This window comes from Pelobates fuscus, chromosome 2 (genome assembly GCF_036172605.1).
Source record: "Pelobates fuscus isolate aPelFus1 chromosome 2, aPelFus1.pri, whole genome shotgun sequence".
Classification (NCBI taxonomy): Eukaryota; Metazoa; Chordata; class Amphibia; order Anura; family Pelobatidae; genus Pelobates; species Pelobates fuscus.
The window spans coordinates 212,012,856-212,033,398 of record NC_086318.1 but is presented as its reverse complement, the minus strand read 5'-3'; the positions used below and the strand labels follow the sequence as shown (position 1 = coordinate 212,033,398).

Below are 20,543 nucleotides of genomic sequence, written 5' to 3'. Positions count from 1 at the left end.
TCCCTTCACAACATCCAGCCAAGTGACTAACTCTCCAGGAGGTAGAAAATTCAGTATCTAAGTATACCAGACAGAAAAGACTTCATGAGAGCAAACACATAGGGTTTACCTCAAAGTGCAAACCATTCATAAGCCTCAAAAATAGAAAGGTCAAACTAGACTTTGCCACAAAAACACCTAAAAGAATACATCCCAATTTTGCAACAGCATTCTTTAGACAGATGAAAATGAAGATCAAACTCTACTGGAATGATGCGAAGAAAAAAGTATGGCGAAGGAATGCTCATGACAAAGCATACCACATTATCTGTTAAAGGACCACTATAGGCACCCAGACCACTTTTCAGCTCAATGAAGTGGTCTGGGTTCCAGGTCCATCTAGGGTTAACCCTGCAGCTGTAAACATAGCAGTTTCTGAAAAACTGCTATGTTTACAATAGGGTTAATCCAGCCTCTAGTGGCTGTCTCATTGACAGCCGCTAGAGGCGCTTCCACGCTTCTCACTGTGATTTTCACAGTTAGAAGACGCCAGTGTCCATAGGAAAGCATTCGGCGGATGACATCAGAAGAGGGAGGAGAGTAAGAATTTAACCCCTTCCTCCCTCTAGAGCCCGTCAGGAGGGGAGCCATGAAGGTGGGGCGGACCCAAAGACCCTATAGTGCCAGGAAAACTAGTTTGTTTTCCTGGCACTATAGTGGTCCTTTAAGCAGGTCTTCCAATGGCACTAGGTCACTAGTGTTTGTTGAAGCTATGACAGAATCAGCTGGATTAATTCTGAAGTGTATAGGGATATACTGTTTGCTCAGATTCCTGTTTCACTTTACAGATAGACACGGACCCAAAACATACTGCAAAAGCAACCCAGTTGTTTTTTTTAAGGCAAAGAAGTGGAATATTCTGCAGTGGCAGATTCAATCACCTGATCTCAACTTGATCGAGAATGCATTTCACTTGCTGAAGACAAAACATAGGGCAGAAAGACCCATGAACAAACAACAACTGAAGACAGCTGCAGTAGAGGCCTGGCAAAGCATCACAAAATGAGGAAGTCCAGCGTTTGGAGATGTCCATGCGTTCCAGACTTCAAGTATTCATTGCCTTCAGGATTCTTGACAATTTATATATATAAAAAAAAGAATTAATAATTATTATTTATCATTGTTTTAATTTGTCCAATTACATTTGTGCCCCTGAAAGGGGGCTGTGTAGGAAAATAGTTGCAATTCCTATACATTTCAGATGAGATTTTTGTTCAACCCCTTGAATTAAAGCTGAACGTCTGCACTTCAATTGCATCTTTGTGGCCTCATTTCAAAACCATTGTGCTGGTATAGAGAGCCAAAATCCACTTCAAATCACTTAAGTGGACATGGTGCTTGGAATAACTCTTCAAAATCACTCTACTGCAAGCACGTTTACAAATAGTACGACTACTTCTTTTTTGACTATATTTATAGAATTACTGCAGACAGAACAACATGAAACAATCTTATACACTGCATTAATGGTATGTATACATATTACTTTGTTAAGTACTCCATTGTAAGTAAAGTGTCATACAGACTGAACAAGTTTTTAGAGCTGCATCAGTGTCCTGTGAACCCAAACTAAAAAGCAATTAAAAAAAAAAAAAAAAAAAAAAGAGGACAAAATGGGACATTCAGTAAATTAAAAAACGGTCACATATTGTATTATGGATCAAAGCCAGGTGCCTTTAACACTTTAATTCCAGCACTTTCCCAAGGTATGTGGTATTTCTGTGATCAAAAGACAATATGCTGCAGTAAGTCGTCCACAGTTTTAAATCTAGTCGCAGCAGAAAATAGACTCCTAGTACCAAGAAAAATATCATGGCAATTAATGAACTCATGATTAGTTAACCAGTAATGGCACTTTTAGCTTTTGCTAGATTTTTGTTTTGACATACGAAGAATGATTGCCTCAGATGACCCTCCCTGGAATCATAATGCAAATAAAGGAGAAGCATTAAATTGCACAGCTTTGAGTGTATCCATTAAAGTCAGTAAAGCATTTATTATTATTATTTGTTTTAGTGGCAAATAAGGCCGTATAGGAAGCATACCAAGAGTAGCATAGTAAAGGGGGAAAAAAAAGTCGGTTGAGGTGTGCCGGAACCGACGTCGCGGCAGGCCTGTAATAAAAGAGGGCCCACCGATGAGATTTAATGAAAAGTATAGATAGAGGGAGCTGAGGGTGGGGACATGCGAATCACTAAAATTACGTACGTGACAGAGGAAGGTGAGTAGGGGGGTTTAAGTAGGGTAGCATGACCCTCCCACAACTGCAGGCCAAGCCTTTTCATTTGTGTGAGGAGAAAATAAGGCCGTATAGGAAGCATACCAAGAGTAGCATAGTAAAGGGGGAAATAAGTCGGTTGAGGTGTGCTGGAACCGACGTCGCGGCAGGCCTGTAATAAAAGAGGGTAAAAAATTGATACATGCCAGAAACGTAGAACAATCAACAATTGATAAGAAAACCTTAATTGCTTAGCTATATGGTAAATGCCTGTCTGAAATCTTGGTGGTCTGTGGTACATATGGGGAATATGCTGAAAACTTCCATTGACCTAGAGATTAAAAAAATACGGACCAAAATGAACTAAATTGAAGCCATGAATGCCACCCTATCCTAGAGGGGTGACCAGAATAGTAGGACGGATTAACTCTGGCCTCAAAATCAATTAACCAAAGAATAGTAAGTATGTCGTAGTGTGAGGACTGGCCTAAGTAGTGATGTCTGTGATAGTGAGGCTTGATTAGAAAGAGAGAGTAAATAGGTGTCCATTTTCTTGCGGTTGATCCAAAAGAAGGCAAAAAACCCAATTTTGCAAAAAGCTAGGAATGGCAGTCAGATTTAACCTTGGATCAAGCAGTTATTACCCTACATTAAAAGGTGGGTGCCTGTTCGTAAGGACAGGCATCTAATAGGTCTGATAGTGATTGAACTAATTGGATGCTGATGGGAAATCTGTAAGATTTGAAATTTCCCGTGAGCCGGAAATGTCTTGAGTATGTTACTAATCTGGTATGAGGACATGAAACTGCGTATGAATGGTAAACCTGTACAGCTTGTGAAGTTGTAATCCAGATAGGTAGAGTTGATGTAAGTTAGAGGTGGCAAAAGAAGTGAAAACCAATCTCAGACAAACATGGCAAAAAGAGACCGTAACAGAATATGCAAAAAGGACCCTCAAAAGGAGAAGGCCCTAACACATGTACCGCAAGTGTTAATAGAAAGATCCAGACGAGAAAGATGACGACCACGAGATTACAAGGCTGGTAGTCCGCGAGCAGACCACGAAACGCAGGGAACGGCAGCAGCTACGGGAGAGGCCGAAGGCAGAGCCATGTGGAATGCGTAGAGGAGGCACAGGAGAGATTGTATTAAAAAGGAGAAGGGAGTCTGGTTTGGATCCAGCCAGAGCGGCAGGTGACAATTACCCAGGTTGCCAAACCGCCCTATAGACAACAGTAGCAGAGATAAGAAGACTTGTCTGAACGGCCAGCCAACGGCCAGCCGACAGTAGGAGAGAGGGAGACCCAGAGAGGAGTGCGGATGCACTGAACAGCGCGGGGAACAGCAGGCCAGGTAAGGAAGAACCTCGAAGGACCAGGCGAGAGAGGAGAAGGCGACCGGAAAAGCAACATGTGAATCGCTAAAATTACGTACGGGACGGAGGAAGGTGAGTAGGGGGGTTTAAGTAGGGTACCATGCCCCTCCCACAACTGCAGGCCAAGCAGGAATGTTTTTCATTCAATTGTGTCATTTTAACATTAGATTATGACCAGCATATAGACTTTGAATATTAAGTCAGTGTTTTGACCATTTTGCTAATATTTGTTTCATCACTACTGTGAGTTATGGTCTCCGAACGGTGATCGTGACCGTCTGTTCTACCAGTAATAAAAGCATTGTTATGCTCTTATTTATACATTATTTTAGTTCAATATGGTTTGTAGGGTTGTAGGCCATTGTTATACATGAACCCATGTAGAACGTGGGGGAGACCTATTCAATTCAGAAAATCTAGTTGGGGGATGAGAGATGTAAACCCCCCCCCCCCCCCCCCCCCCAGTCATGAAAAAAAAAAAAACACAACACATCTTAAAATGAGTTGGTTACCTTCTTTACATAGCTTTTAAAATAATTACCTTTCAACATGCAAAAATATCTTTGTAAAGACCTGTAATTTAAGAACTGATTTTTGTAAATCCCATATTTAAGTAAAATACCTGAGCTATCTTTAATAGGTTTATATCCTATTCTGCAAGTTGTCTCACCATTGACTGTACAATTTTATTTATTATTATGATCAAATACAATGGTTTATTACACGCTCCTTTAGGGTTGTATATTTGTTATCAGTGGCGGCTCTAGACTTTATGAGGCCTTAGGCGAAAGTCAAACAAGAGGCCCCCACTAACACTCATAGTAAAAAAACATATAGGGGTTGCATCATGTGTATAATGAGCTGCTGTTATATTGAAATGACAGGCTTGCAGCACTGGATACAGAGATTTATGCTCTGTATTCACTGTTGGGGTGAGTGTGGCACGGTTGAAGGAGAAAGTGTACCAGGACGAGGGTAGGTGAGAGTGACAGGATGAGGGAGGGTTATGTGACAGGGTGAGTGTGGCATGTCTAGGCAGGATGAGTGACAGGATAGGAGAAGTTAATGTGATAGGGTGAGTGTGGAAGAGCGAGGGACGGTAATTGTCACTCAACAAGATTAGGAGAGGTTATTGTGAGCGAGGCTGGGTGAAGGGGGCATGACAGCATGTGGGGGGTGACAGTGTGGGGGTGGCTGTATTTGTGTGGAATTGTAACGGTGGGTAGGTGAGAGTGTGGGAGACAGTGTTGAAAAGGGTGACTGTGTGCAAGGAGTGACTGTATGTATTGGTGACAGTTTTGGGGGCTGACAATATGGTGTGCAAGTGTGTGAAAAGGTAACAGGGTGAGGGAGCAGTGTAGAGGAATGTGACAGTTTAGGGGGCAGGGTGTGAGTGTGTGACAGTGAGGAGGAAGATGACAGTGTGGGGTGGCAGTGTGGAGGATGGTGACAGTGTGTGACAGTGTGGGAGGGCAGGGTGTGCGACAGCATGAGGGGGAAGTGTGTACGACAGTGTAGGGGGGAAGGGTGTGTGACCGTGTGGGTGGCAAAGTGTGTGGAAGACAGTGGAGGGGCCTTTTGTGTGAGAAACTGTGTGGGGGCAGAGTGTGTGAGAGACAGTGTGTATGACAGTGTGGGGTGCAGGGTGTGTGAGAGTGATTGAGTCAGTGGAGGAGGCAGAATGTGTGGGAGACAGTGTGGGGGGCAGGGTATGTGGTGGTCAGTGTGGTCGTCAGTGTGGGTGGCAGTGTATGCGGTGGTCAGTGTGGGGGGCAGGGCATGTGGTGGTCAGTGTGAGGGCAGTGCATGTGGCTGGCAGGGAAACGTAGGTGCACTGTACGTGGTGGGCAGGGCAGTGTATGTGGGTGGCACAGCAGTGTTGGTAGGGTATGTAGGGGGCAAGGTATGTGGGTGGCAGGGCAGTGTAGGGGTGGGAGGGCAGTGTTGGGGACAGGGCAGTGGGGGTGGGAGGGCAGTGTTGGGGCAGGGCAGTGGGGGGTGGGAGGGCAGTGTTGGGGCAGGGCAGTGGGGGGTGGGAGGGCAGTGTTGGGGCAGGGCAGTGGGGGGTGGGAGGGCAGTGTTGGGGCAGGGCGGGCAGTGTTGGGGACAGGGCAGTGGGGGCAAGCCGCCGGCCCCCCTCTCACTGTCGGATCCTTGGTAATGGACCGAAGATCGGAGAGTTCAGTCTGCCCTAAGGCGATGCCCCAGCAAGCGCGAGGCCTTAGGCGGCCGCCTAAATCGCCTAATTAGAGAGCCGCCTCTGTTTGTTATACAAAGCTGTTCACTCCAGATTTTATTTGGTTCCTATGCCAATGGAGGACAACCAGCACGGGAGGTAAAGGCAGTAATCGAAGGGCAGGAAACCAGTTACATTTTATTAGTAAAAAAAATTCCAACCCTGTTACCCCTGTCTAACCTCTTTTCACTTCAAAATGCACATGGATCAGAAGTCAGTGGCAGCACATTTGATCGCTGTGACTGGCTATCACGTGCTGGTGCCAATCTGCCTTGGAATTCATATATTGTATATTTTATTTTTATTTGATGTAGCACTTTATGCAGTTGGTATAAGGCACTTGACACTTTATAATGGGTTTTATACCTTCACTTGTAGGCTACTGAGAGAGAGAATATATATATATATATATATATATACACACACACACACACACACACACACACACACACATATACACACACATATACACACACACACACACACACACACACACACACACTTGTCTTCTACTTGCAGACTTGACCAATAGTGGCAATGTTAAGCGAATAAAAAAATTCTACTACATTATTTCTTATTTGAGTGCGGTATCATCGTTCACCTTGCTGCCTAGGAACACTTCTAGTGGCAGTCACTCAGATGACCGCTAGAGGTGCTTTCTTGTCCAGTGCTGCATGTAAGTGCTGAACGATCCCCATAGAGCTGCATTAAAGGACCACTATAGGCACCCAGACCACTTCAGCTTAATGAAGTAGTCTGGGTGCCAGGTCCAGCTAGGTTTAACCCTTTTTTCTATAAACATAGCCGTTTCAGAGAAACGGCTATGTTTATATTAGGGTTAATCCAGCCTCTAGTGGCTGTCTCATTGACAGCCGCTAGAGGTGCTTGCGTGCTTCTCACTGTGAAAATCACAGTGAGAAGACGCCAGCGTCCATAGGAAAGCATTGTAAATATTATAAGTCTTGCCGCGCATGCGCATTCAGCCGAGGAGGAAGAGAGGAGGCGGAGAGCTCCCCGCCCGGCGCTGGAGAAAGAGGTAAGTTTAACCCCTTCCTCCCCCTAGAGCCCGGCAGGAGGGGGACCCTGAGGGTGGGGGCACCCTCAGGGCACTATAGTGCCAGGAAAACGAATAGGTTTTCCTGGCACTATAGTGGTCCTTTAATTAATTTAATCGCTGTGAGGAGATGCTGAATGGCGCAGAACTTTGCCGCACATGTGCAATAGCTCCCCAATACTTCTCTATAGGAATGCATTGGATTGGCTGAGATCATCAAGACTGAAAAGAGGTAAGTCAACTAAACTTTCCCATGTAATCGGAGGGGGGTTGCTCACCTAACTAGCTTGTTTTTAACGGTAGTGTCTGGAATACAGGTTTGTATTCCTGACCCTATAGTGTTCCTTTAAGATCATAGGTGAGGTTTTGAATTTACTTCTGAATCAGCATATTGATATCTCTCCTAGTTGTGGTTTATATAAATTTTACACAATATGATGGAGTGTGGGTCGTGCCATCTATATCAAATATAGAAATTTAAAGAGAAAGCACAGTATATACTAAAATACACAGATGTATTCACAAAACTAAGTTTCTGCTACCTGACTCCACCAGAGTATGTGTTTGTATTGAACACTATAATTATATATCCAAAATAAGAAGCTAAACATTATTAATAAGATATAATTAGGGACATCTGCTCACACCCCATCCACCTCTACATAAGTGTTCCCTATTTTCATTCATGAGAAAAAGGAAAACATTTAACAAAAAAAAAAAAACAATCACTAAATAGAATCTTACATGTAATTTCATGAATGATTATAACAGAATACCATTTCATAGATTTTCTCCAGTGAATTTAAGACAGACAATATTCTACTCAATTTAGGGTTCAGTTCAAAGGACATTGCATAGCAAGTGCATAGAGTTATAGGGGAGAGGAGTTATGAAAATACAAAACTGAAACAGAATATTAATTTACACAGAATTATCTCCCAAGTACACTTAATGGTATAATGCCTGAAAAACTAACCGCCAAGATGTTGAATTTCTACAAAGGTTTCATTGTTATTGAGTGACAACGGTTTGTCCTAGACTAGCGGTTGCCATCCCGTGGTTCGCTAAAAAAAATAAATTAAAAAAAATAATAAATCCATCAATGGCGGAACTACCATTAATGTGGCTGCACAAGGCCAGCAGGCTGATGGGGCCTATCTGGTGACCAATGCACTTAGAGCCACCGAATGGACATGTGTCATCAGGGGCCGAATTGTGTGCTGTGGCGCTTTAACAGAGCCTCTTCAGATCTACAGCCAGTTCTGGGAAGTAGTGAGATCCTGTTACTTACTTCCACCTGATACTGAGCTAACCACGGAGGAGCGAGAAAAGGATGCAGAAGGGGGGTGGATCGACTGTACAAGTCGCTAAATCCTAACAGCCCCAGCCAGCAGAAGTGAAGTCACACTCTGGCACCCAAAAGTTAGGTAACTCTATGGTAGCTAAAGTTTTGACCTTTATGTCTGTGTGTATCTGTATGTCTGCATCATTGCATCTGTGTGTCTGCATGTGTGGCAGTGTTTATCTGTGTTACGAATATAAGGGATATAATTTATGGAAATGGGCTGCCAAGGGGTACATAAATGAAAAAAGGTTGGGAACCACTGTCCTAGACAATCACACAGCCAGTTCTCTAGCAAGCTTAAATGAATACCTGAAAGGTTCACCATATTACAAAATGCAGGGGGGAAATTGGACATACAAAAAGGGACTCATTCCCTGTTTTGAGTAAGCCCCACAGACATCATTAAAAACAAAAATAAAAATAAAAAAATACAGGGGGCTTGTTGTCACCTTTCGGGGACCCTTGGTGTTGTACGTGGCTGGGTGGAGGAAGAGACCTTCAATGACATCAGTGAGGACAAGGAACGGGAGACATGGCTAGCTTGGTATCCAACCTTGTGCAAATGGGGAGTTTGCGGTTGTGCAAATGGACTGTTTGCGGTGCGTTAAACGGGGAGTTTGGTCTTTCACTGTGAAGCGGGCGTAACCCTTACACTACCTGATCGATACAACATCATACCCAGGGCCGGCCTTAGGCATTTAGACGCCCTGTGCGAAAAATCTTCACAGCGCCTCCCCCCCCCCCTCGTCATCCATGTATGCTGTAATGTTTGTGTTGTCTGTGTATGTGATAGTAGGTGTGATGACTGTGTGTGATATGTATGCTATGTGTGATATTTGTAATGGGTGTATTAACAGTGTGTGATATGCGTGTATTGGTTGTATGTGACACACACACACACACACACACACACAGGCAGACATCCACACACACACAGGCAGACAGTCATACACAGACACACACACACGCAGACAGTCATACACACACACACACACAGGCAGACAGTCATACACACACACACACACAGGCAGACAGTCATACACACAAACACACACACACAGGCAGACAGTCATACACACAAACACACAGAGGCAGACAGTCATACACACAGACACACAGAGGCAGACAGTAATACACACAGACACACAGAGGCAGACAGTAATACACACAGACACACAGAGGCAGACAGTCATACACACAGAGGCAGACAGTCATACACACAGAGGCAGACAGTCATACACACAGAGGCAGACAGTCATACACACAGAGGCAGACAGTCATACACACAGAGGCAGACAGTCATACACACAGAGGCAGACAGTCATACACACAGAGGCAGACAGTCATACACACAGAGGCAGACAGTCATACACACAGAGGCAGACAGTCATACACACAGAGGCAGACAGTCATACACACAGAGGCAGACAGTCATACACACAGACACACAGAGGCAGACAGTCATACACACAGAGGCAGACAGTCATACACACAGACACACAGAGGCAGACAGTCATACACACAGAGGCAGACAGACATACACACAGAGGCAGACAGTCATACACACAGACACACAGAGGCAGACAGTCATACACACAGACACACACAGGCAGACAGTCATACACACAGACACACACAGGCAGACAGTCATACACACAGACACACACAGGCAGACAGTCATACACACAGAGGCAGACAGTCATACACACAGAGGCAGACAGTCATACACACAGAGGCAGACAGTCATACACACAGAGGCAGACAGTCATACACACAGAGGCAGACAGTCATACACACAGAGGCAGACAGTCATACACACAGAGGCAGACAGTCATACACACAGACACACAGAGGCAGACAGTCATACACACAGAGGCAGACAGTCATACACACAGAGGCAGACAGTCATACACACAGACACACAGAGGCAGACAGACATACACACAGAGGCAGACAGTCATACACACAGACACACAGAGGCAGACAGTCATACACACAGACACACAGAGGCAGACAGTCATACACACAGACACACACAGGCAGACAGTCATACACACAGACACACACAGGCAGACAGTCATACACACAGACACACACAGGCAGACAGTCATACACACAGACACACACAGGCAGACAGTCATACACACAGAGGCAGACAGTCATACACACAGAGGCAGACAGTCATACACACAGAGGCAGACAGTCATACACACAGAGGCAGACAGTCATACACACAGAGGCAGACAGTCATACACACAGAGGCAGACAGTCATACACACAGACACACAGAGGCAGACAGTCATACACACAGAGGCAGACAGTCATACACACAGACACACAGAGGCAGACAGACATACACACAGAGGCAGACAGTCATACACACAGACACACACAGGCAGACAGTCATACACACAGACACACACAGGCAGACAGTCATACACACAGACACACACAGGCAGACAGTCATACACACAGAGGCAGACAGTCATACACACAGACACACAGAGGCAGACAGTCATACACACAGAGGCAGACAGTCATATACACAGACACACAGAGGCAGACAGTCATACACACAGAGGCAGACAGTCATACACACAGAGGCAGACAGTCATACACACAGAGGCAGACAGTCATACACACAGAGGCAGACAGTCATACACACAGAGGCAGACAGTCATACACACAGAGGCAGACAGTCATACACACAGAGGCAGACAGTCATACACACAGAGGCAGACAGTCATACACACAGAGGCAGACAGTCATACACACAGAGGCAGACAGTCATACACACAGAGGCAGACAGTCATACACACAGAGGCAGACAGTCATACACACAGACACACACACACACAGGCAGACAGTCATACACACAGACACACAGAGGCAGACAGTCATACACACACACACACGCAGACAGTAATACACACACACAGGCAGACAGTCATACACACAGACACACAGAGGCAGACAGTCACACACACAGACACACAGAGGCAGACAGTCATATACACAGACACACAGAGGCAGACAGTCATATACACAGACACACAGAGGCAGACAGTCATATACACAGACACACAGAGGCAGACAGTCACACACACACACACACACACAGGCACACAGGCAGACAGTCATACACACAGACACACATAGGCAGACAGTGATACACACAGACAGTAATACACACAGGCAGAGAGTCATATACACACACACACAGACAGTAATACACACAGACACACATAGGCAGACAGTCATATACACACACACAGACAGTAATACACACAGGCAGAGAGTCACACTCACATGACAAGCACAGTGTTACCTGTGGAGTTCATTGTGGAGGCAGTGCAGCTCCTGGTGACTTTTTTTTTTAAATCCCGGCCGGCTGTGCGGCCGCACGGCGCCCCCTGCTCCATGGTGCCCTGTGCGGCTGCACAGCTCGCACACCCCTAAGGCCGGCCCTGATCATACCTGATGTTTTAAAGCACGTTATTCCAAACAATTTAGGAATGTTAGGTGATTTCTGCCCTTTATGGATTAAAACCAGACTCTGCATCAACTATGTAATTTTCCATGGGAGTTTTGCCATGGATCCCCCTCCGGCATGCCACAGTCTAGGTGTTAGTCCCCTTGAAACAACTTTTCCATCACTATTGTGACCAGAAAGAGTCCCTGTGGGTTTTAAAATTTGCCTGCCTATTGAAGTCTATGGCGGTTCGCCCGGTTCGCAAACATTTGCGGAAGTTCGCGTTCGCCGCTCGCGAACGGAAAATTTTATGTTCGCAACATCACTACAGGCTAGCTCAGTGCTTAGCCTATATGCCAAGCGGGCTCCCAGCTGATGCTTTCAGTCAATAAACCATTAGCACTAGACCAACAGGCACTACATGTATGAAAAGCTCAAGGGCAACCATTTTCATAACTACCACAGTGCGTTACAGTAATTATGGTGCTTATTATTATACTTTACTTATAAAGTACAAACACATTCTGCATTGCTGTACATGGGTACAATTGGTAGCCGTAAAGACATAGAGGTGAAATATATTGGAGACAAATACAGGAGTAGTTGAGGGCCCTATTCCCATGGGAACTTACAAACCAGATGGATAGCAGAGGTGAGAAACAGGAGGCGAGGAATGCAAACGAGAGATAGATATTGATGGTATTTATTGGTTAAGCGGAAGGTGTTCGCTACAGAGTTGAATGGTGGGCTTTCATGAACAAGGAGCGCTTTAGGGAGCACTTGAAACAAGGGGAAAGCCTGAGAGCATGCTTAGTGTGCTCCTTCAATGAAATGGACACTCCATGCATGTAGAAACTAAACAAAATACAAAAACTTGGCCAATACAAACAGGATTATACATAGGACATACGGTCACCCTTTTAGTAAGGCAAAGGAAAGAGTTATTTACAGTAAGACAATAGGGATGTGGAATTCTCTGCCTGAATAGGTGGCTTTATCAGAGTCTATACATATGTTTAAACAGCAACTGGATAAATACTTGTAAAAACATAATATTCAGGGATATAATTTTTTATAGGTGAGGTAACAGTTTCTTGATCCAAGAAGAGATCTAACTGCCATTCTAGGGTTGAGAAGGAATTATTTTAGTAGTTTGCTGCAAATTTGTAAAGCGCTTCCAACTATTTGTTGTTGTTGTTGTTTTTTGCCTTCTTTTGCATCCCCAGTAAAAAAATGTGAGAGACTGAACTTGGTGGATGCAAGTCTTTTTTCCCATTCCATGTGACTATGCAACTTCTCATGCACAACATACATGCATTAAGATAGACATTTTCTGAAGAAAAAAAAAAAAGAAAAAAAAAAAAAAAAGCCTGCAGCACCACTGATGTGTATTGTTTTTCCATTATTTCTGGACCTGCTTAGGGATTGGCTAGGACATCAGCCACATTCTGTGAACATTATCGTATTCTGAACAGAACATGCAAAGAGCTTTCTTCTAGAATATCTGTCTTTTTCTGTTAACTCATGAAAGATGTGGAATATTCCATCATGCAATGTCACTTTAACTAATTGAATTACATCTCAGTCAGAAGCTTTCCGCATGGTACATGTGGTACTAACGAAAGCACTGTTAAAACATAAACCTCACAAAACATGTATTTTATAGCAGGCTTTAAACATGATAAAGACAGTAAAAAGTGCCAAAGGACATTTACTTACAGAAAAATGAATCAAGCATATGAAAAATACACATGTCAAGTTCAGCTGCAGACATTTCCCATACAGGCCACTGTCACCATCCCAAGCTGAGATTTTCCATAAATGATAGTAAAATAATGTGCATTCATTGACTGGAAATTAATTGTACCTTCCTTTCAAGTGCTGGGTGAGAATGATGGAATTTGTAGCACACCAGCTAGCAAATGTTAGGTTGACTACACTTTAACTTGTTAACAATGATACTAGTCTATTAATCTCTTCCTCTGCATTATTCACCAAAGTGAGAATTCAAAGTGAATTTAAAATTGGAGGCCAAAGTATCTGAACTGGAAGCATAGCGGACTTAGAAAATGTTATAAATTAAGTTTAACTTTGAATTGTCACTTTATTGAATAATCAGAATAGCTTTTAGGATGGAATGGAACACAGCAATAAGCGGGGTTACATAAATAAAATAAATGGGATTTACATCACATGCGCCTTGATCTCCACTGAAGGAATCATGAAGTATTCATTGTAAGCTCTGGAAGAACAGTGGAGGTAAGTGTGTTTTATACCTATTGCTGCTGTACTTCTCAGAGAGGGAAGGGAGAACTGCAACTAGCACAAAACTGACAGTTCCCCATTAATGTCACACACTGGAAGTCATGCTTTCAGTTTGGTTACTCTGGAATTCACTTTGAATACTCACTGAATAACCATCTAAGTATAATTGGGAGGAATAGACAAGCAGATTTGACATGAAATGAGCCCAATCAGAAAACAATTCTCCATCTGAGAATTGCCATTTTTTCAACATAAAACTGGCAATCCCTTAGTCAGTACATAAAACTTCTGATTTGGCAAATGGATCAGTTTATTTCAATATAATTTAATAATTAGAGAGACTTTAGAGGAGATTTATCAAGACAAAAAAACAGGTTGTATTTTGGGACGGTAAATGAGATGCGATTACGGTTTAGCATCACTAACAAAGTTATTCAGTAAAGTGAGATTGGCTAGGAATTCTAAGTGCATTAAAAGTTATTTAAAAAATGTAGGCTAAGATACCCGAATTAGAAGAAGTCAGTTTGTTTTTTTATATCGGTTATTTTGTTCTTAAAGGAGCACTCCATACACATTAAGCTCTTCAGGCTGGAGCCTGTCATATTTGTGACAGTTTACAAAAAGTATAGCTTTAAATAGAAGTCTGTATTTTTCAAATTGGGGGTTTTCTCCCACTTCTGTTAGCTCTACAGAGCTAGTGGAATAGGCAGACTCACTTATCTAGATTGAGCATGCCTTCCCCATCTCAATAAGCTATTTTACAAAGGAAGCAGACAAGAGATTTGCAGCTTTTGTCAACTGCTTTTCGATATATCCCCAAAGATCACATGAAGAAATAATATGCATGTTGGTAAATCTACAAATTATAAAAAAAAAAATAAAAAAAAATTCCAGTGAAGTGTTCCTTTACATTTTAAATTCACTTTAAACTACGAGTAATTCTCCCTTTAGTGAATAACCCTGTCAAGGTCTCAATATTTAGCACCTTTCACAAAAATTATCACCTGTTTGGCTTCATAAATTTCCCACATTATGTTTAGTCATTAAATATAGAAGCATCTCATAAAAACTCCAAGTATGGCTCACACATCCAATTACACAGACCTTTCTAAATTATTGTTTACACAAACTAGGTTAAGTCATCAGATGAGATAACAATTGGCTCCCAGAAAGAGTGGCTGAATCCCACTGTTAGTTCTCGTGAGAATGTTTATTCAATATAGAAACATTTTTTAATATCCATATTTCTAAAGCTTTTATATAGTCTCTAGAACCCAATTTATACATTGCCCCCTCCTTAACTCCAATAACACCCTCTCATCCCTTGTCAAGGCGACTATACTTATAACCTGGTGCCCTATGCACTCTTATCCAAGAACTGCCACCGTAGCACTCTCAGCCAAGTGGTCACTGCAGTCTGGGGATGATGGTCAGTCTTCAGACTACCAATCTTTAGCACATAAAATAACCACCTCATACAATACATACTGCATTACATTATGTAAAATATATAAGTATATTCAGTGTAGTTAACACAATGACGAATGACATTATAGACTTTACTATGGGAAACACTGACATGTAAAGCAATTTCAGGTATGTTACCGTATTAAATAAAAAATAATGGGAAAAAAAAGGCATGTAACAATACTTTACAAGTTTACAATGTCACAGATTCGCGTTAAAACTGCTTCAGGGTGCAGTGGAAGTAACGGGTATCAGAGATACAAAACAGAATTATTTGTATCTGCCCACACAATCTTTCAATCAGCAAAATGATAAACACACATTTGCACTCAGCTCAGTGAGACCATTCCTGTCCTGGCAGGTGTTGGCTGTTTATTAGCTCTGCTCCAGCCTTCCCCTGCCTGGGAAAGAACACACAGCCCACACACCTGCACAATGTCCCCACTCACCTTCTAGGGGATACCTGCCCAACGTCCTTGGCATTGCCTGCTCCTGCAGCGGCTTTCTTATTAGCATGGTAAGCTGTCAGGACTACTCCCTGAGTGCTATTAGGCCGCCAGCTCATGGTGTGCCCAGCATAATTCAACAGCTACTTGAAATGATAGTGCTTTTCCTGTCTTGCCTCCTGGCAACGCTATACTAATGCAGCTCCTCCTCCATTAGCAGGAGATAATGAGCGGAGGAGGAGGAGGAGAGCTTTTTGCTTCCTCATGCAAAACAATGGCTCAGTCATGATCAATGTCACCGGCTACAATGCTCACTGCTGTTTTCTCTTTATAACAGCATGGGTGTATTCTTCTATAAACCTTGAAATAGGGGATAAAGCAGGAGGGTGCCAAGCAAAATAAAATCCTGGTTTCTGATTTCTAAAATACAGTAATGTTCAGCAATACTGTGGAATGCCTTTCTTTTATTATTATTTGGTTTACTTGCAAGATCAGCTCATAATTATCTGACCTGTACTCTGTGTCTGTTGCTTTAATTAGGGACGCTTATAAAATATACATTCTGCAGGGTAATTTTGACTTGAATGTAGTCAGTCTTGCAGTAGTACATTTTCTAGGAGCAGCACTAGCAAGATGTGAGGTCGTCCTGAAATATTCATATAGTTAACAGTAGCAATTATGCTTAGTTCTTTTTCGGTATGAAAATGAATAAATAAGGCTTCTGCAATTCTTTGCACACCATGGAAATTTATATTTATTAATGTTTTTATTTGGAGAATTTTGCCTATCACAAATTGTTTCCCACTTATTATTAATGTGCACCATTCTGAAAATGTGTTTACTTTAGTGTTTCATTTCTTTATAAAACTTTAATAACCATTAACAAAAAAAATAATAAAAATAATATATATATATATATATATATATATATATATATAATCATTTATTTTTATTGGTTTTGTATTTCATATGGAACCATCACTTGTACACACACGCAGACTGACAGACAAAAACACACAAATACACACAACCTGAGTCCCTTACACAAACACACTGCCAGACACACACTTTCACAAATATTGAAATATACACCAATTATTTTTAGCTGCCCTCTCATCTACCATTGCTGTAGTAGGTGAGATTAAATGGTGGCGTAGAGGGTGTTTTCGCAGTGCAATAGCTCCCTTCACAATAGAACAGTATTTAATTGCTTAGTGCACTGGTAGAAATTGATAGGCCATCGCATCTTTCCAGCACTGCCTCTCAGGAGGAGAAATAGAGCATTCACGTAAGGATGAAAACACAATAAGCACTGTTAAAACAGAACTTCATGGAGCGCCGCCCATTGTAATCATCTATTCTGTAGACTGTGGGAACTTGAGCTTGGTGTTAGGAGGACGACTAAATCCCCAAGGGCCATGTATAAAAACATAACTTCATGTCAGTGAACAAGTGTTTGCTTACAAAATGCATGTGGTGGTTTGACCATGTGACACAATCAGTTTTACCACGTCTTTTTGTGTGATCTTCGATGCTTTTGTAATGGCTTTTCCAACAAATGTAGTTGTTTTATTTATTTTTAACCTGAAGCTACTTGAGTACATTATTTGGTGGGGTTTTGTCTGTTCTCTAGCTTCAGTTCTGGTTCCATGCAATAATGCAAGGACTGGTTCTGTTGCTTACAGGGTAGGCGCAAGAATGTTGGTTACATAGCCTATGATGCTTTTTGCCACCCTCGCACTGTGACTCACACTTGACTGCCAGAGTATGACATTTTATCATAGATATCACAAGCCCACTGCCCAGCACCTAGTTTGTGAAAGCTACACATTTTTGGGGGTATGTTATGTTTTGGGGCACTTTCTGAACGTGTGTTTTTTCTGCCTGGACATAATTGAGTTACTTACAGGACTTTATTCAATTATCTCCCAAGCAGAGGGGAGGGATTGTGTGCTGTATATAGGTGTGTCACGGACTTATGTCTGTTCTGATTGGTTTGTGTCCTTTGTGTGCCTGTGCTCCATCAGGTCCAGGGGATGTGCCTCTGGCCTTAGGAAATGTATATAAGCCAACCAGTACCAATAAAGCCTCAGACTTGTTCTACCCTTCATGAAGTTTCGGCTCATGGAGGATTGGAGAACTACCTACACTCTGGGGATTGCTATAATCACTATACTCCCCAGAATATAATCATTAAGCTCTTGTAAGAGCTGTTCCTGCTCTCTGGACTAAAATAGGTTTAGCTACTGGAAGCTGGATCCTGGTCTTGGCTCCAGAGTGGGTGGAAGATGGCAAGACCCCAACCAAGCTGTGGCGGTTCGTGGGGTCTGCGGTGGTTATGGTGTCTAGTGGAGTGCTTGGAGCCCTCGGAAAGCACTAGGAGCATCCGTCGGCGGAAGTACCCAACCGGGGTACAGGAAGCTCCATTACACCCCCTAACAGCAGTGTCCGGTAAAGCAGGATTTCGTTGGGTGGGGTAAAAGAGTGGGCCACGGACACAAATCACATAACCAGAACCGACCAAAGGGGCAATCGGCCAAATATGCCCAAGGAATTAGAAGGTCAGCTTGGTGTCAATGCATATCAGGCTGCTTGTCAATTATGCATGCTGGCCAACTAAGGGCATGCTATGCAGACAGCACTCACATAAATGCGTCTAATTAAGCGCTCGCTCAACACTTTCTATGGACTGTCCCCTAGCACTCACTTGTACACTTCTCTCCTTACTAGCATGCAGCAGCTCCTGTTATTTAATCTGGGACAGAGAAAAAGTTTATGTAGTGAGTGTAGAAGAAATGGAGAATGCCACACAGTTAGAAAGACTGAAGGAGCAAGAGCATTTGCATTGTGCGCAAAGTCAGCTTTACATTAACTAATTTCATTGCCAGCCAGTCCACACAAGTTTTGTTTCCCTACATCCACATGTGAAGAGTAGATGTAGGGAGAAATGGGCCGGTTCCATAGGCATGTGCCTGAAGTTGCAGCTCCATCAGCCCCTATGGTAATCCGGTCCTGATGCTATGCAATAATCAAGTAGTTGAGATTATAGGGAAACTACATACAATCAAGGCTATCAGAGAATTCCTGGCAATTCTCACTATATTGAATAACTCTGTATATTTATCCATGCTATAGTTTTTGGTCTATAGAATTAGCTGTAGTTTTGTAGCATACTTCATCACTGTATGGTTGATCCCTTCTTAAATTACTATAATTCCTTCTAGCTGGTTACTGTATTAGCGTACTCTTTTCTAACCTGCAGTGTCTACTAGTACTTTACTGAGGTCTCCATGAAAACAGAATGTAGATGACATGCCAGTGTTGGAGCAGATAACCTGATTACAAATCCCATGGAACCAAAAATTATAGTAACCCCAGCAGTCAGGATTGCAAATGATTGACACATGCCATGCGCATAGTCATCCTTTAAGACATAGTCTGCTAACAGACTATAACTCTCCCCAGTAAGACCAGGACAATAAAATGTTTTTGGGATTAATTTTCACCAGCTTCTAATTATTTATTGAATATATTATTGCAAAGAAAGTCATTGTCCGCCATCCCCCTTTCCAGCAAATACCTCTGACAATGTCCCACAAACAAAAATAATATAACAATAATATATAACATGTAGCATATATCAAAGCCAACAAGCACCATTTTCAACTGATACAAACTATAGAGGTAAAGCGAGATACAAGATGAGCAAGAGTGCAGCCAATGACAAAAAGGACAAGGTGAGGCCCGGAAGCAGTTGTTGTTGGGGGATTCTATCTTAAGAGGTGTGGAGTTGAACAACAGTGGCTTTGTGAGATGTCTTCCTGCAGCTTAATGAAGTGGTCTGGGTGCCAGGTCCTTCTAGGGTTAACCCATTTTTTCATAAACATAGCAGTTTCAGAGAAACTGCTATGTTTGTGAATGGGTTAAGCCTTCCCCTATTTCCTCTAGTGGCTGTCTCACTGACAGCCGCTAGAGGCGCTTGCGTGATTCTCACTGTGAAAATCACAGTGAGAGCACGCAAGCGTCCATAGGAAAGCATTATGAATGCTTTCCTATGTGACCGGCTGAATGCGCGCGCAGCTCTTGCCGCGCGTGCGCATTCAGCCGACGGGGAGGAGAAGAGGAGGATCGGAGGAGGAGAGCTCCCCGCCCACCGCTGGAAAAAGGTAAGTTTTTACCCCTTTCCCCTTTCCAGAGCCGGGCGGGAGGGGGTCCCTGAGGGTGGGGGCACCCTCAGGGCACTCTAGTGCCAGGAAAACTAGTATGTTTTCCTGGCACTAGAGTGGTCCTTTAAGCAAGCAAAGCAGGAAGGGGAATTGGAAGTAGCTGTCCATCTAGGGACAAATAATTTGGCTTCTAATGAGGTTTCTGAGATAAAGGAAGTGTTTTGTGTTCTTGCCAATGATATACGGCAGGTTGTGTCCACACTGTCATTCTCTGAAGTTCTGCCAGTGCATAACACTCAGAATGACAGGCGGATGCGTATTAGGGACTTTAACTTGTGGCTTGGTGAATGGTGCTGGTAGCAAGGACTTGGCTTTATTTCTCATGGTAGCTCTATTTGGAATAGAAATGAACTGTACAAAAAAGATGGTCTACATCTTTCTGAAAAGGGAACAGATGTTC

At 43.0% G+C, this 20,543-nt stretch overlaps 1 protein-coding gene across 2 annotated transcripts in view; it reads right to left on the bottom strand.

The window, feature by feature from the left end:
- Positions 1-20,543, bottom strand: part of ARHGAP18 (Rho GTPase activating protein 18) — a 150,665-nt gene that overhangs the window by 76,028 nt on the left and 54,094 nt on the right. The window contains exon 1 of one of the 2 annotated variants that reach the window (XM_063443142.1): positions 15,921-16,102. The exons of the other annotated variant lie outside the window; for it this stretch is intronic. Coding sequence (XP_063299212.1) covers positions 15,921-16,036 — 116 coding nt within the window. The 5' untranslated portion in view covers positions 16,037-16,102. Of the gene's footprint in view, positions 1-15,920; positions 16,103-20,543 lie in introns of those variants that run through there. 2 annotated transcript variants of the gene reach the window in all.